We start from the raw sequence: 16782 nt of genomic DNA, 5'->3' as shown, positions 1-16782 counted from the left end.
AGGAAAAGCACCTGGCTCCTGGCTCCTGCCATTGGATCAGCGCGGAGCGCCGGCCGCAGTGCACCAGCCACGGCGGCCATTGGAGGGTGAACCAACAGCAAAAAGGAAGACCTTTCTCTCTGTCTCTCTCTCTCACTGTCCACTCTGCCTGTCAAAAAATAAAAAAAAAATAAAAAAAAAACATACCAGGGGATTGGAATTCAATCCCATCAAAGTGGCATGTACCAATGCCATCTCTCTAGTCCCAGTGATCAATTTCTGTTCACAGTTGATCACAATGATAGGACTAAGAACCAAAGGGATCACATAAACAAGAATAGTGTCTGCAAATACTAGCTGATAGAATAAAAAAGGGAGAGAATGATCCAACATGGGAAGTGAGATACACAGCAGACCCATAGAATGGCAGATGTCCTAATAGCACTCTGGCCTCATAATCAGCCCTTAAGGCATGCAGATCCGGCTGAAATGCCCATGAGAGTATTTCAGGCATGGAAAGCCAAGACACTCTGAAAAAAAAAAAAAAAACACCTAAATGAAAGGTCTCCGTGAGTGAGATCCCAGTGGAAAGAATGGGTCATCAAAGAAGGAGGTACCTTTCTCTGAAGGGAGGAAAGAACTTCCACTTTGACCATGGCCTTGTCTAAAAATTATCAGAGTCAGTGAACTCAGGGGGCTTCCATAGCCTTTGCAGCTCATGACAAGAGCCTCGGATGATTACTGAGGCCATAAACAAGAGTGTCCATTTGTTAAGTCAACAACAGGAGTCACTGTGCACTTACTCCTCTTGTAGGATTTCTGTCCTTAGTGTGCTGTACATTGAGATTTAATGCTATAACTAGTACTCAAACAGTATTTTTCACTTTATGTTTCTGTGTGGGAGCAAACTGTTGAAATCTTTACTTAATGTATGCTAAACTGATCTTCTGTATATAAAGAGAATCGAAAATGAATCTTGAAGTGAATGGAAGGGTAGAGGGAGTGGATAAGGGGAGGGTTGTGGGTGGGAGGGACGTTATGGGGGGGAAGCCATTATAATCAATATTCTGTACTTTGGAAATTTATATTCATTAAATAAAAGTTAAAAAAAAGAAAATATACAGGTCTTGATATTTTTTTTTTAAACTTTTATTTAGTAAATATAAATTTCCAAAGTACAGTTTATGGATTACAATGCCCCCCCATAACTTCCCTCCCACTCGCACCCCTCCCATCACCCACACCATCTCCCATTCCGTTCACATCAAGATTCATTTTCAATTACCTTTATATACAGAAGATCAATTTAGTATATAGTAAGTAAAGATTTCATCAGTTTGCACCCACACAGAAACACATTACGTAAAATACTGTTTCAGTACTAGTTATAGCATTACTTCACATTGGACAATACACTAAGGACAGATCCCACATGAGAAGTAAGTACACAGTGACTCCTGTTGTTGACTTAACAATTTCACACTCTTGTTTATGGCATCAATAATCTCCCTAGGCTCTAGTCATGAGTTGCCAAGGCTATGGAAGCCTTTTGAGTTCGCTGACTTCGATCTTATTCAGACAGGGTCTTAGTCAAAGTGGAAGTTCTCTCCTCCCTTCAGAGAAAGGTACCTCCTTCTTTGATGGCCCTGTTCTTTCCACTGGGATCTTGCTTGCAGAGATCTTTCATTTAGGTCTTCTTTTTTTTTCCCCCCCCGAGTGTCTTGGCTTTCCATGCTTTAGGGCTTTTTAATAACAAATTTAGTCTAGTAGGCATATTTCAGTTACTGGTTAATCTTGGATAACTTTTGGTAGTTGGTGTTTTTCAACAAATTGCCAATCTTTTGTAAATTGCCACATACTTAAGCATAAAGTTGTTCACTGTATACCATTTTATTTTTCAATGGATATAGGATATGACATGATTATCCATTGTTTCATTTCTGATACTGGCAATTTCTTTTTAAATATTTGTCAATATTCCTAGAAGTTTATCAATAGAACTAATTTTAAAAGCTTTTCTCATTAATTTTATGTTTATATTCCTACATTGAAATTTTTTGACTTCTGCTATTATCGTTTGTCTTCCTTTTGCTTGCTTTTAGAGAATATTCTCTTCTTTTCCTAGTTTCTTTACATATGAACTTAAGTAATTAATGTGAGAACGTTCTCTTTTCTAATATTTAGAATTTTGTAGTAAACATTTCCCTCTCAGTATTGCTTGAGTTGCCTGTTACAGATTTTGATATATTTTGTTCTCATTCAAATTCATTTTTATATAGATTTTCATTCCTTTTACAATTTGTCTGTATACAATGGCTTATTTGAAATATGTTGTTTAATGGTTGAGCATTAGAAAATGCAAAGAAAAAGATCTAAGCAACATTTATATCTTTTTTAAATTGAGTTAGGAATCTATACATATTCCTTTTAACACTCTCTGGGCCTTTGTATCTGATCTATTCCATAAAAATTTAAAGCGAATACATGTTATTCTGTAAAGGAAGACAAGGAAGGACAGAGTGTTGTGGAAACACCTCAAAGGAAATGCGTAGCCCATGGAAACATATGAGGGCCAACCATAGGGGGTTCCTAAGGAAGGTGGTATTTGAGTTGGGCCTATAATGAAGAGCTGGAATTAGTCATATAAGGAAGTAGAAAGGGATGAGAATGTACTTCATACAAAGAAAGCAACACATACAAAGGCAAAGATACTCTTATTATGGAACAATCTATATGATAGGCCTATCTGTTGGCCCCACAAATACATAAAGCAAGCTTAAGTTTGTTGATCTTCATGAATGCATGGGATATTAGCTACATAACCAATGCCAAAAAGTTTGCAGGGGTGAGCATTAGCATTGAAAGCTGAGTACTCAGTACCATGCTACATGGAGACTGCTTCACTCAAAGAAGGAGCTAGGCTATGAGCTAGGGGCTTGAATATAAAGCTAATTTTGATATCTTAACATGGAGACTGTTGAGGCATTGAACTATCGACAGGAGCAGAAGCAAGGATTGGATAGTGACTGAGGAGTTTGCTTTTGAGGACAGACAAAATTTTCAGATGTCTTGGAAAAGATAAATAAATGAGGACTACAATTGTCAGACAAGAAGTACGGCAGAATGATCGGATTTAGATGGCATTGATTTTACCTAATTTAATTCTGAACACAAGCCCATGAATAAAGTTTAATACTATCCAAATTTTGCAGTTGAGGAGAATGGAAACAACTTTACGTAAGACCACACATTTAGGTTTGGAAAACAGATGCGTGTGACGCCACTGTTTCCATGGAATTAGATTATAGCAGGAATAAAATGATGATTTCATGCTTTGAATATAGGTCACTGAAGATGTGGTTGAATAAATGAGTTTCAGAGATAGCTGCACATCATTAATGGATTATTTTGTTAAGTTAATACCCATGCCGGCGCCGTGGATCAATAGGCTAATCCTCCACCTATGGTGCCGGCACACTGGGTTCTAGTCCCGGTTGGGGCGCCGGATTCTGTCCCGGTTGCTCCTCTTCCAGTCCAGCTCTGCTGTGGCCCGGGAGGGCAGTGGAGGATGGTCCAAGTGCTTGGGCCCTGCACCCGCATGGGAGACCAGGAGGAAGCACCTGGCTCCTGGCTTCGGATCAGCGAAGCGCGCTGGCCGTAGCGGCCATTTGGGGAGTGAACCAGTGGAAAAGGAAGACCTTTCTCTCTGTCTCTCTCTCTCACTGTCCACTCTGCCTGTCAATAAATAAATAAATAAATAAATAAAATTAATACCCAAACCTAGAGCAGTTGGGGGATCTAACCTGTTCCCTGGATGGAAATGGTTTTCTCTCCTCTCCTCCTACACCTGGTCCAAACATGACACTGAAGAACTTTGTCTCATCTTTTCTTTAATGCAGTTGAGACAACCTGGCATGTCAAGTACAAACTAAAGAGGATCTACTACAGATACCTTGAGGAGCACAACATAACTTAGTGCTTCATGTTTGTGCTTTAGATCATGATCTCAAGGACTCCAGGAAAAGTAGGAAATGATTTTCTAAGTTCTTAAAGCCTCATCTATTAAGAGAACCAACCTCTTTGTCTCTGGGATGGCCTAACAATACATGTGTTCATTCCCTTCCTGCTTCCTCTGCCAGTCTCTATTCCTTTAGGTCTCTCAGCCCCATAGGATCTCATCAACTCCTTATTGCATGGCTGCATGGCTTTGGGACACATTCCTTATTGTGTTGTAATGTGACTATATTTCTATATCTGTAAAATGGAGAAAATAATAGGATCTACATCATGGAGTTCTTGAGAAAATTATGTGAGTTAAAACAAGTGATGCCATCCCATTAGGTTATGAGATTATCATGTCTTTTTGATGCTCCTCTTTTTTAGGTAATTTTTGAGAGAGGACAAGCTTTTCTCATCATTTTTTGGTTTTGTTTCTTCCTGATTTTGACTTTTGGCCATTCTTATTTGGAGGTCTTGCAGGCTCCCAGTCCAGAAATAGATTGTTGATTATGAATAAGCTCAGAGAACTCATTATGTTGTAGCCAAAATCCTGGAGTTAGTCCATCTTCCTCCTTTCTTCTAACTTTCAGAGTTTTTTTTTTTTTTTGTCTAATAATTTTCAGCTAATTTAATTGTATATAAGGGGAGTCACAGGGAAATGTGAGTTTGCGCCATGTTGTTACAATTTGAATTTTACACACCAAAGTGGTACTGCTCATTTCTCTTGAGCCAGTGTGCTCCATTAATCTGGGATGAAAATATCCCAACAAGCTATTGAATATCCATTCAAAGAGTTAAGGGAATAAATAGACAGTGCTGATTTATAACCTTGAGCAATGGTAAAGCAGTGTGTTTTTCATTTGTTTTGGAGCAAATGTCGGGTTTCCACTAGAGTCTTTTGGGAAGTCAGGTTTTGGTATTGAATAATTTGTGTATTCTCCAAGGTAGCCTTCTGCAACATACAGTAGACTTAGTCTGTGGTCCCCCTTTCTTTTTGTGTTCACATCTACACAGGCTCAGCTGTTCAGAAAGCCACTGGACTCAGCATTGATATAAGTACCTGGTCAATTCTAGGCCTTAGGCCCAGTGCCATGCACAATCTCACAGCTGTTTGTAGTGTTCTATACCTAGCACTTCAATTCCATAGCAATGGCCATGGCAGCTATAAATGGTTGTACAGGTTGTGTCTTACACAAAGGCACCCAGGCCATATATCCAGTTCAGACAAAGACATTTTATGGTATAATGAAAGACCCTGTTAGTGTTCTCCCCTCTACAATAGAACCATAATGCACTATGAACCCAAGAAATTTCACATGAATGGATTGCCTAGAGAATTACACTGGTAATCTCAGAATAATTACTTAACCACTTTTCTGAGTGTCATTTTTGTCATTATATGATGGGGTCGAAAATGATTATCTGATGCAGGCATTTTTAGAGAAACTATCTCAGATGAAATACATAAAAATGGTTTTGGGAGAGAGCATTGTGGTGCAGTGGGTTAAGCTGCTTCTTGCAGAGCCAAGGTTTCATATGGGCCGATTTGAGTTCCAGTTGCTGCACTTCCAATCCAACTCCCTGCTAATGTACCTGGAAAATCAGCAGAGGATGCCACAAATACTTTGACTCCTGCGTCCACATGGGAGATCTAAAAGAAGCTCTTGGCTTCTGGCTTTAGGCTTATTCAGCCCTGGCTGGCCAGCCTGCCTGCCTGCCTTCCTTCCTTCCTTCCTCCTCCCCTTCTTTCTTTTTTGAGAGAAAATATTTCCAATTTTCATTACAGTCAAGTGTTTAATGCTCGGCCAAATAAAGAGTTAAACAAGTAAAAAGTAAAAGATCCTAGTTGAGAAGGAATATTAGCAAGGGTTTTAAACTTAATTGAATGGAAAGATGATGATTTCACCCATATATATTAAATTTTAAAGTAATAACAGGTAATTAAAACTTATAATGGTATAACATTCTTAGTCATTGATTTGACAAAGGTATAAAATTGTTTGACAGAACTATATTTGCAACAATACTGATGCATAGACATTTCTTTCTTTATTTTTTTTAAACTTTTATTTAATGAATATAAATTTCCAAAGTACAGCTTATGGATTACAATGGCTTCCCCCCCATAACGTCCCTCCCACCCACAACCCTCCCCTTCCATTCACATCAAGATTCATTTTCGATTCTCTTTATATACAGAAGATCAGTTTAGCATACATTAAGTAAAGATTTCAACAGTTTGCTCCCACACAGAAACATAAAGTGAAAAATACTGTTTGAGTACTAGTTATAGCATTAAATCTCAATGTACAGCACACTTTTATCGCCCACATATAATGACAAACATATGGTATTTGGATTTCTTTTTTTAAGTCTATTTATTTATTTGAAAGGCAAATCTTACAGAGGCAGAGTGAGAGAGAGAGAGAGAGAGAGAGAGAGAGAGAGGTCCTCCATCCACTGGGTCACTCCCCAAATGGAATTTATGCTAGCATTGGCAGCGGGAAACATGCTGCTCTCTGAGTACTCTTTGTGGATTTTTCCAATAATATTAGAAATTGCCTTCAAGAAAAGACCACAGTTCCCATTTATTTAGTTTCCTCTTGTGTCCAGCTAAGATTAACACAGTGCATGTAAATTTGCACTGATCTCTGGCTTCACTGAGGGAGAAACTTGATTTTTTCCAGAAATTTTTTTTCCAACAAACTTTATGGATTTCATAAATACAACTTTAGGAATAACTGAGGGATATCCATACTTTCCTCCCTATTCTCCCTCTCACCGACACTACCACCCTTCTTCTGCCTCCCTCTACTATTACTATTCATTATTTTACTAATAACCTTTTTCAATCACTTTATACACATAAGATTAACCCTATACTAAGCAGAAATAAATAGTATGGAAATAAATAAATAAATAAATAAATAGTATGGAAAATTTTTCCTCAATGGTTGAGACAAGGCATGTTCAAAGTCATTGCATCTCAAAGTATCAGTTTCACTTCTGTAGATTACCTTTTAGGTATTCTGTTACCACAGATCAGTGAGAAAATATTGTATTTGTCTTTTTGAAACTGGCTTGTTGCAATAAACATAATGTCTTCCAGTTCCAACCATATCATTACAAGTGATTTTTTACTGCTGTGTAGTATTCCATGATGTACATATACCATAATTTCTTTATCCAGTCTTCATTGATGACCATCTAGGTTTATTCCATATCTTAGTTATTTTGAATTGAATGGCAATAAACATGGGTGTACAGATAACAATTTCATATGCTGATTTAATTTCCTTTGAGTAAATTCCCAGAAGTGCAATGGCTGCGTCATATGGTAGGTATATTTTCAGATTTCTGAGGGATATCCATACTGTTTTCCACGATAGTTACACCAGTTTACCTCCCCATCAACAGTGTATAAAGGTACCTTTTCCCCAACAACCTTGTCAGCATTTGTTGTTTGTGGATTTCTTTTTTTTTTTTTTCGACAGTCAGAGGTAGACAGTGAGAGAGAGAGAGACAGAGAGAAAGGTCTTCCTTCCGTTGGTTCACCCCCAAAATGGCCACTATGGTCAGTGCGCTGTGCCGATCCAAAGCAAGGAGCCAGGTGCTTCCTCCTGGTCTCCAATGCGGGTGCAGGGCCCAAGCACTTGGGCCATCCTTCACTGCCTTCCCGGGCCACAGCAGAGATCTGGACTGTTAGAGGAGCAACCGGGACAGAACCAGAGCCCCAAATGGGACTAGAACGTGGGGTGCTGGCGCCACAGGCGGAGGATTAACAAGAGCATGCTTTTTTTGTCTTTTCAACTTTTATTTAATAGATATAAATTTCCAAAGTACAACTGTTGAATTATAGCAGCTTTTCCCCTGATAACCTCCCTCCCACCCGCAACCATCCCATCTCCCATCTCCCATTCCCTCCCCTATCCCATTCTTCATCAAGATTCATTTTCAATTATCTTTACATACAGAAGATCAACTTAGTATATACTGAGTAAAGATTTCAACAGACTGTATCGACACAGACACACCAAGTATAGAGTACTGTTTGAGTAGTAGTTTTAACGTTAATTCACATAGTACAACACATTAAGGGCAGAGGTCCTAGATGGGGAGCAGGTGCACAGTGACTCCATTTGTTGATTTAACAATTGACACTCTTATTTATGACACCAGCAATCACCCGAGGCTCTTGTCGTGAGCTTCCAAGGCCTTGGAAGCCTCTTGAGTTCACCAACTCCGATCTTATTTAGAGAAGGCCATATTCAAAGTGGAAGTTCTCTCCTCCCTTCAGAGAAAGGTACCTCCTTCTTTGGTGGCCCGTTCTTTCTGCTGGGATCTCACTCACAGAGATCTTTCATTTAGGTCATTTTTTTTTTTTGCCACAGTGTCTTGCCATGCCTGCGAAACGCTCATGGGCTTTTCAGCCAGATCCGAATTCCTTAAGGGCTGATTCTGAGGCCAGATTGCTGTTTAGGGCTTTTGCCATTCTATGAGTCTGCTGTGTGTCCTGCTTCCCATGTAGGATCATTCTCTCATTTTTAATTATTAGCAGACACTGGTCTTATTTATGTAATCCCTTTGACACTTAATCCTGTTTTTTTTCATCAATTATGAACTTTAATTGATCACTTTAACAAGTAAGATGGCATTGGTATATGCCACCTTGATGGCATTGAATTGGAATCCCCTAACACGTTTCTAGCTCTACCATTAGGGGTAAGTCCAAGTGAGCATATGCCAAACTGTACATCTCCTCCCTTTGCTATTCCCATTCTTATATTTAACAGGGATCACTTTAGAGTTAAATTTAAACACCTAAGAATAATGTTGTGTTAATTTAAAAGTGCTCAACCAATGATATTAATTAGAATAAGAAAAAACTAAAAGGAATAAAATAGAAAGATGTGTTCTGTCCATGTTCATGCCGCATGTCCACACCCTCCATGTGGATCCACAGCATTGCTCTAACTTTCCACTGCAGTTTTCTCCCTAACTTTTCCCTGAGATGGTACTCTCTCCACTTTTTAAAACTATTTTCCCCTAGACTAGAGCAGTGAACTCTCTCCCTATTTCAACATCTTGAGAAACTTTATTTATTTAAAAAGAAACTACAGGGTTCTTTGATATCTATCAGCCTCCATTACCCCTCTGACTAAAAGATGCATTTCTATCTTACAAACCATGAGTTTTTAACTATTCATTTTTCTTTTTCTCTCTTACCAGTCCAAGAGATGTCAACAAGAGCAAGAGCAAGGAGTCCTTCCTAATGGAGACAGATCTGGAGCTTGTGAAATATCATTCAGCCCCTGAGCTTGAAGAGGAAGATCAAATGGAAGAGACTTGCCTCCTGCCTCTGGATCCCACCCTCGAATGTCACAGCCCACCTCCTGATTATAATTTTGTGGTTCACTACAGCACTATACCCATGTAACCTACTAGTAGCACTCTTCCTTCATCATCCATTTTCAGACCACTCTCTTTCCTTATAAAAATCAGCAATGCTTTTCACATTCATGTCATGGTAACAATATTACTATGATATTGGAGAATGAAAGAAGAGAAAAAAGAAATTTTAGCAAAGAATCTCAATTCCTTATACAGTTTTGGGACACATATTGCGAAATCCATGCTCTTGGGTCTGAATGGAGAGACAACAGGATGTTTCTGTCCCATTTCTCTTGACATTTAATACTTGCTAACTCACTCAGCTGTGTCTAGCACAGCAACATCCTTAGTCATTCTATATATGCCCTTTACCAACTTGGCCCATTATTATTTCATTCATGGCTAATACAACAATAAATGTACCCCTTCAAAGACCTGCAGAACCTCTAATCAGAAACTGGGACCTCCATGATATTCAGATCCCAAGCAATCAACCTGTGAACATTACTTGGTGAACTTTTATCTGAATATCTTTTATTTTTGTTCTAATTTTAATTAGTTTATAACAGATTCAATGTGATTTGTAGATACAATTCTAAGAAAATGGTATTTCCTTCTTCCCTCCCTCCCTCCTTCATCTCTCCCCTCCTCCTTTCTTCCTTTATGTCTTTTTTGTAGTTTTTGACATAACATATGTTAAATTTACATTATAGTAAAAATTCTTAACACTTCACCAATAAATTTAACAAGGAAAAGGCAAAAAGACCCTAGTTCAGTGGGAATATAGATAATGGTTATAAACAATAATTGAGTACATTTTAAAGTAATAACGGATCATAAGAACTATAGTACTGTAACATTCTTAGACATTGATTTGATGAAGATATAAAACAAAGTTTTATAAAACTAAATTTGCACTGATAGACACAGATTTTTAATTTTCTTTTTCTTTAAATTTTAGCTCCAATATTGATATCATTTCTTAAAAAAAATAAAGCAACCATTATTCAGACCTAAAACCGAATAGAGATTTCTAGTAGATGGGAGTAGAAAGCTGTTTGCCTGCAACATTTCCCATGAGGTATCAAATCTAACACTCCACAGCATTCTTTGGATACAAGAAGTTCCTAGAAGCTTCAATAGAAGCTACAATAGAAGTGGGCATACCTAATATATTTAGGAATACATTCTACAAACATAATTATCAGCTTTGTGCGATTCCCAAGCCAGAAAATACCCAATCAAATACTCTAGCTAGTATTCAATACTGAGATTTCAAGAACAGCAATTTTGACACATAATCCCCAGGCTCTTGTATTAGGTGAACAGCAACACAAAAAAGTAAATTTGCATAGACTCATAAGAGAGTAATAGGTGAGGGTCCTTTTCTTGTTGTCCCTCTAGATTGACCTGTATTGCCCTTCCAGAAAGCACCTATATATACCTCTCTTTCAAAGGAAAAAACTTAGTTACATTCTTGAGGGTCGGTAGTTACTTTGTAAAACCCTAGCCCTGTCATGTCCCCCTTCAAAATCCAGTATTCAATAAATCACATCTGATGAGGTAGAACCTCCTACCTTTGCCGTAAGTCCAGGATCATGCAACCACACAAGGACAGACAAGATGCTCATCATTGGATTGCATTGGCGAAAATATGTACTGAATTTGCAGGTAGTGAGTCTCCTCTGACTCATATTCATAGCATCAGGGGGTAAGGAAGATAAGCAATAATATCCTTCAATAATCTGTACCAGAAAAAAAGCTCTGGTTCCTTTCTATCCCCATTTTATAAGTTGGAAATCTGATATCCAGATTCTTTTCTTCTCTTCCAGAGAAGAAAAGGGGCTTGCAAGCATCCACTGTTTGAAGTTTTGTGACCTTATACATGGACATTCACATAAACATGTGTTAATGTAAAAGATGCCACTGGAAGGGCCTAATAGTAGGTCTTGGCTTTGTTCTCCTCTTTGGCTAATGTGCATCTAAAAATAACTACTTCCCCCTGTAAATGGAGTGCTATGTTTCTGCTTCAACTGCTCTAGTCTCTTCTGTGGTGTTCTGAAAAATACTAGTATTATTCAAATTCAGTTTGTGTTTATGACACAAGGGCATTAGCACTGTTCAAAGCAGGCTAGGTTCAGATTCTGTCTACTTAAAAAGTTTGTAAAGAGGCCCAGAGAATCATAGTGAAATTCTCTACGAAATACTTGGTTTGGGGCCATTCAAACATAGAGGTATATGCAAGTCCTTTTACCTCTCATTCCTCAGCTTTCTGGAAACGCTGGCTACTTGGCTCAGAACAAGTAGGCTGAAATGTGTGACAGAATAAAGAATGAGGGAATCACCAGTCTCCAGTTGCTGCTAGAGTGACCTCCTTCCTCCAGGATTTTCCCAGGAAATACTTCCTGGGAATGGTGTATCCAGTTTTGCCACTGGCATAGGTAGTCCTCATTAGGTAAAGAGATCATTGGAAGGTGGTAGTGAAGAACCAAGCTTGATTCCTCCCCATTTCCTGTTACAAGTATTAATTAGTTTAGTGGTAGCAAGAATTTTATCATTTGGCCATCTACCTAGTATGCCTTCCCAGTTGTCCCTAATGACAAGTAGCTTTGCCAACAGAAATTTTGCTAACACAAATTTTTATAGTAGAGTCCCAAGAAACATAAATCAAAGAAGCTCTCATCAAGGCACTCACTGACTAGAACCTTGAAAGGGACTGCATATAGTTCCAATAACCTCTTCAGATAGCTCCAGGAGTCCCCCCAGCAAGAGAGCTCACAAAATTATTTGGTGAGGAACTTATTACAGAAAGTCGTCTCCTTAAGATGTCATGATGGAATGCTTAGGCAAGCAAACAGCAGCAACATTTCAAACTGTTAAACTGTTAAAAAGTTGTTTGAAGTTATAGTATTTTTTATAATTATTTAGTTGTTTGAAAGGCAGAGTTACAGAGAGGCAGAGGCAGAGAGAGTGAGAGGTCTTCTATCCACTGGTTCACTCTCTAAATGGCAGCAACAGCCAGAGATGGGCTCATAAGAAGCCAAGAACCAGGACCTTCTCCCAGGTCTGCATGAGAACGGGGGCCCAAGGGCTTGGGCCATCTTCTACTGCTTTCTCAGGCCATAGCAGAGAGCTGCATCAGTAGTGGAACAGCTGGGGCTCAAATTGGTGCCCTTATGGGATGTCAGCACTGCAGGTTGTGGCTTTACCCACTATGCCACTGTGCTGATCCTGAAATTAGTTTTTAAAGTGTTATTCTTCATATCTTAATAACTTGCTCATGTAATCATATTTCAAATTGGCTAGCTTTCAGTGCAAAGCCATTTGAAAGAGTTCCAATTAGTTAACTACTTCTACTCATTCACTATTTGTCTTTACTGCTCAAGACATCTGGTGTCACTGTCCCTCATTCTCCACTTGAACCTTCTGTTGGGAGGAGGTGAGAGTAGAGAAGCAAGACAGGAAAAACCTCATCTCTACTTAGCTCCTGAGTGGAGAGAACCCTCCATCAAGAACATCCCTTCCCATTCTGTTCTGGGTGGAAAGGTATCCCAGGCTTCAGTAGACCTTGTGAGCAGGCACAGTGAGCCAACTTTCTCAAAGATTCTTTCCCATAGTCCACTGTAGATTCATTATCCAAGTGTTATTATATTTTGTTAGTATTTTGCTATTATTTTTTCTTAAATTTAAATATTACTCTGTCATTTTATTGGAGTATATCTTGAGGTAGCCACATACATATATGAGAAGTCTTTAAAAAGTTTGTGGAAATGCATATTTTGAAAGAGTTATGAGTGGATTTCAACTTATTGCACCAAAATAAATTTATCTTTAAATTCTGTTTTCCACAAGCTTTTTAAATTACCCGTGCTTATTCAAAAATTTATTTATAACTTGTTATCCCACAATAAATATCCCATGCAATACTGGCAGTGCTTCTGGAGGCTGAGCCACCTCTCATGCAAGATGAACATGGGTTTCTAAAAATAGTTACAAATGACAGCTCCCCTCATATCTCTCGGAGTTACCAGAGCTTATTTTCCTTTTGTATGGAGCTCCATCTAGTGTTGCAGATTGGGCACATCTTTTGTCAAATTCTGTCACTCCCACTCTACTAATAGCTCTGTTTAACTCAAGAGGATGCCATGAGGAAGGAAAGAACTCATTGTTTTTTAATTTTTTTAACTTTTATTTAATGAATATAAATTTCCAAAGTACAGCTTATGGATTACAATGGCTTCCCCCCCATAACGTCCCTCCCACCCGCAACCCTCCCCTTTCCCACTCCCTCTCCCCTTCCATTCACATCAAGATTGATTTTCGATTCTCTTTATATACAGAAGATCAGTTTAGCATACATTAAGTAAAGATTTCAACAGTTTGCTCCCACACAGAAACATAAAGTGAAAAATACTGTTTGAGTACTAGTTATAGCATTAAATCTCAATGTACAGCACACTAAGGACAGAAATCCTACAAGAGGAGTAAGTGCACAGTGACTCCTGTTGTTGACTTAACAAATGGACACTCTTGTTTATGGCCTCAGTAATCATCCGAGGCTCTTGTCATGAGCTGCAAAGGCTATGGAAGCCCCCTGAGTTCACTGACTCTGATCATTTTTAGACAAGGCCATGGTCAAAGTGGAAGTTCTTTCCTCCCTTCAGAGAAAGGTACCTCCTTCTTTGATGACCCGTTCTTTCCACTGGGATCTCACTCACGGAGACCTTTCATTTAGGTGTTTTTTTTTTTTTTTCAGAGTGTCTTGGCTTTCCATGCCTGAAATACTCTCATGGGCATTTCAGCCGGATCCACATGCCTTAAGGGCTGATTCTGAGGCCAGAGTGCTGTTTAGGACATCTGCCATTCTATGGGTCTGCTGTGTATCTCACTTCCCATGTTGGATCATTTTCTCCCTTTTTTATTCTATCAGCTAGTATTTGCAGACACTATTCTTGTTTATATGATCCCTTTGGTTCTTAGTCCTATAAATTTAAAAAAAAAATTTAAATTTTTTAAATTTACTTGACAGATAGAGTTAGACAGTGAGAGCGACAGAGAGAAACATATTCCTTTCGTTGGTTCACTCATAAAATGGCTGCTATGGCCAGAGCTATGCCTATCCAAAGCCAGGAGCCAGGTGCTTCCTCCTGGTCTCCCGTGCGGGTGCAGGGCCCAAGCACTTGGGCCATCCTTCACTGCCTTCCCGGGCCACAGCAGAGAGCTGGACTGGAAGAGGAGCAGCCGGGACTAGAACCTGGCGCCCATATGGGATGCCGGTGCCACAAGGTGGAGGGTTAACAAAGCGAGCCACGGTGCCGGCCCCAAGAATTGATTGTAACTGGCTCTGACGTATCCAATAACTTGAGGAGTTGGGGAGGCTGAGTCTGATTTGTAAGAGAGTCCAACTAACCAAGTGTTTTGGGGATCCTTGCATGGGTCCAAAGAGTGTCTCTGACTTGCTGTATTTCCAACTTAGTTGATAAGATCTTTCAATCAGCATGACGAGTTTCTTTTTGACATATTCCTTGGAATTTTTAAATATTCACGTCTAGACTATGAAAACAAGAAGGCACTTAGGGATTGAAGACACTTTTAACTTTTGATAAAAATTCTGAGGCATCTAATGTCTTCCTTATGAGAACAATTGTACAGCTACTTGATGACTGCTTACATTCTTTCATTCGTCTCTTTGAACTCCTGTGTATTTTTGAGTGCTCAGCAGAAGACTATAAATAGTCTTAGCCAACTCTAGGAGTTGCCAAAAGAGATTTTTCATAGATTTTTTAGTTCTTATCTAAGTCCTTTACCCTGCAGTTCTTCAAACATCCATTTCTTCTCAGAAGCTCTCAGACAGCTCTCTCTCTCTCTCTCTCTCTCTCTCTCTCATTTCTTTTTCTATCTATATACTCATGTCAAAATGTGGCTGTTTTAAGAGATGTGGTGGTTTACATACAGGGTGCTGATCTTACCCTGGTATGTATATTAGTAGCCAGGCCAAGATATCTTAGAAAAACAGCATCTCAATTTGCCACAAGTAATGAGAGTTATCTCAGGCATATTCCATTTTATTCCCACCAAATTTAGCTAATCTCATTTCTTGGCGGGCAGTTGAGGAGAGTGATTCAAGGAAATCACTGCCACTTCAACCTTAGCACCCACAGATATGTTTGTAATTGAGGTTGGCAGCAGCAGCCACCACAGTAACATGGCTAGCTGGTCTTCCCACCAAATAGCCTAACTCAAGACTCCAGGTCCTTAATCCATTGAATTCCTCACATATCTCAAATAAATGTTCACGGTGTCATTCATCTTCCATTACTGTTGAGCACAAAAGATCCATGAACCACTGTGGGCCATCCCTGTCAAGAGAATCACATTATGAATTTGGATAACTGTCAGTTGTAGGTAAAAGAAAATCATTTGCCCCAGCAGGAGAGTAAGGCAAGAGGAATGGAGAGCTCTTTGGCAGTTAACCCGTTAACACCTACCTTGGAATAGCAATTTTATTTTCCTGCACAGAAAAAAAAAGTGAGAGGCTCTTCCCTATATTGATAGCAGTTCTATTTTAAGCAGAATATGGGCAGGGGTCCCTAGCTGACTAACAGATGAGAATCAATGTAAGGCAAAGCTCCACCAAATAACTACCACATCAGAGGAAGCTTCTACCCCCATGGCTCACATTTCCTTCATAGACCTTGTTTTCTCCTGTCTACAAACATGCGCTGTTAGCCCTAAGCCCAAGTTTAGAAACGAAAAACAAAGAGCTTTTTGCTTTGCTTACCCCTTGGCTACCTGGAGAATATACCCAAGTAAAGAAATCCCTCTCCATCAGTTGCATTTTATTATGTAATCAAAATCATATTGTATCTTTTATTTTCAATAAAGAAGTCTGTATTCAATTCAAAACTACTGTCCTTCTGCATTTATTTGATACCAATATGATTCTGGAAGTTTAAACAGCTACCTCTTTTCAGCAGTCTGTTCCTTCCTTTGTTACTTTGCATTTGGAGCAGAATCAAGGCATTACACCCTGAATGCCAGTACAGTGCTCCCTTGCTGCTCCTATTATTGTTTCAGTGCACCTGGATGTGGCTTAGGCCATCCCTCTGGAAGGCATGGATGGCAAACTGTCTTGGTGTTCAGGCAGAACCTTTTCCACAGATACACAAAATATATACACTATAGGAGCATTGCTACCTCCTTGTATTTCAAAGGATGCACCAGAAAGCCTGGGAGCCCAGAGAAAGATCTTCCACAGGCTTGGGGCCAACACAGAGATCTCCTACTAGGGCAACGCTCAGGGTAGGAGGGCTGTCCCTTAGAACCACAAACCAGAGGATCCATCAGCATGCCATTCCAGCCTGAGAGATTCATAGGTATGTGACTCTAGTATGTGGTAATTGCTGCATGAGC

At 39.3% G+C, this 16782-nt stretch overlaps 1 protein-coding gene across 10 annotated transcripts in view; it reads left to right on the top strand.

Moving 5' to 3' along the window:
- Positions 1-16275, top strand: part of LOC100358984 (vascular endothelial growth factor receptor kdr-like) — a 299906-nt gene extending 283631 nt beyond the window's left edge. For all 10 annotated transcript variants that reach the window (XM_051827734.3, XM_089323750.1, XM_089323749.1 and 7 more), the window contains one exon: positions 9208-16275. In XM_051827734.3, coding sequence (XP_051683694.3) covers positions 9208-9415 — 208 coding nt within the window. In that variant the 3' untranslated portion in view covers positions 9416-16275. The remainder of the gene's footprint in view (positions 1-9207) is intronic.
- The last annotated feature ends 507 nt before the right edge of the window (positions 16276-16782 follow it).

This window comes from Oryctolagus cuniculus, chromosome X (assembly GCF_051225735.1).
Source record: "Oryctolagus cuniculus isolate XC-2025 breed Fujian yellow rabbit chromosome X, ASM5122573v1, whole genome shotgun sequence".
In the NCBI taxonomy this organism is placed as follows: Eukaryota; Metazoa; Chordata; class Mammalia; order Lagomorpha; family Leporidae; genus Oryctolagus; species Oryctolagus cuniculus.
Note: the sequence above shows the minus strand (reverse complement) of the source record. Positions and strands in the feature narration are given on the sequence as shown.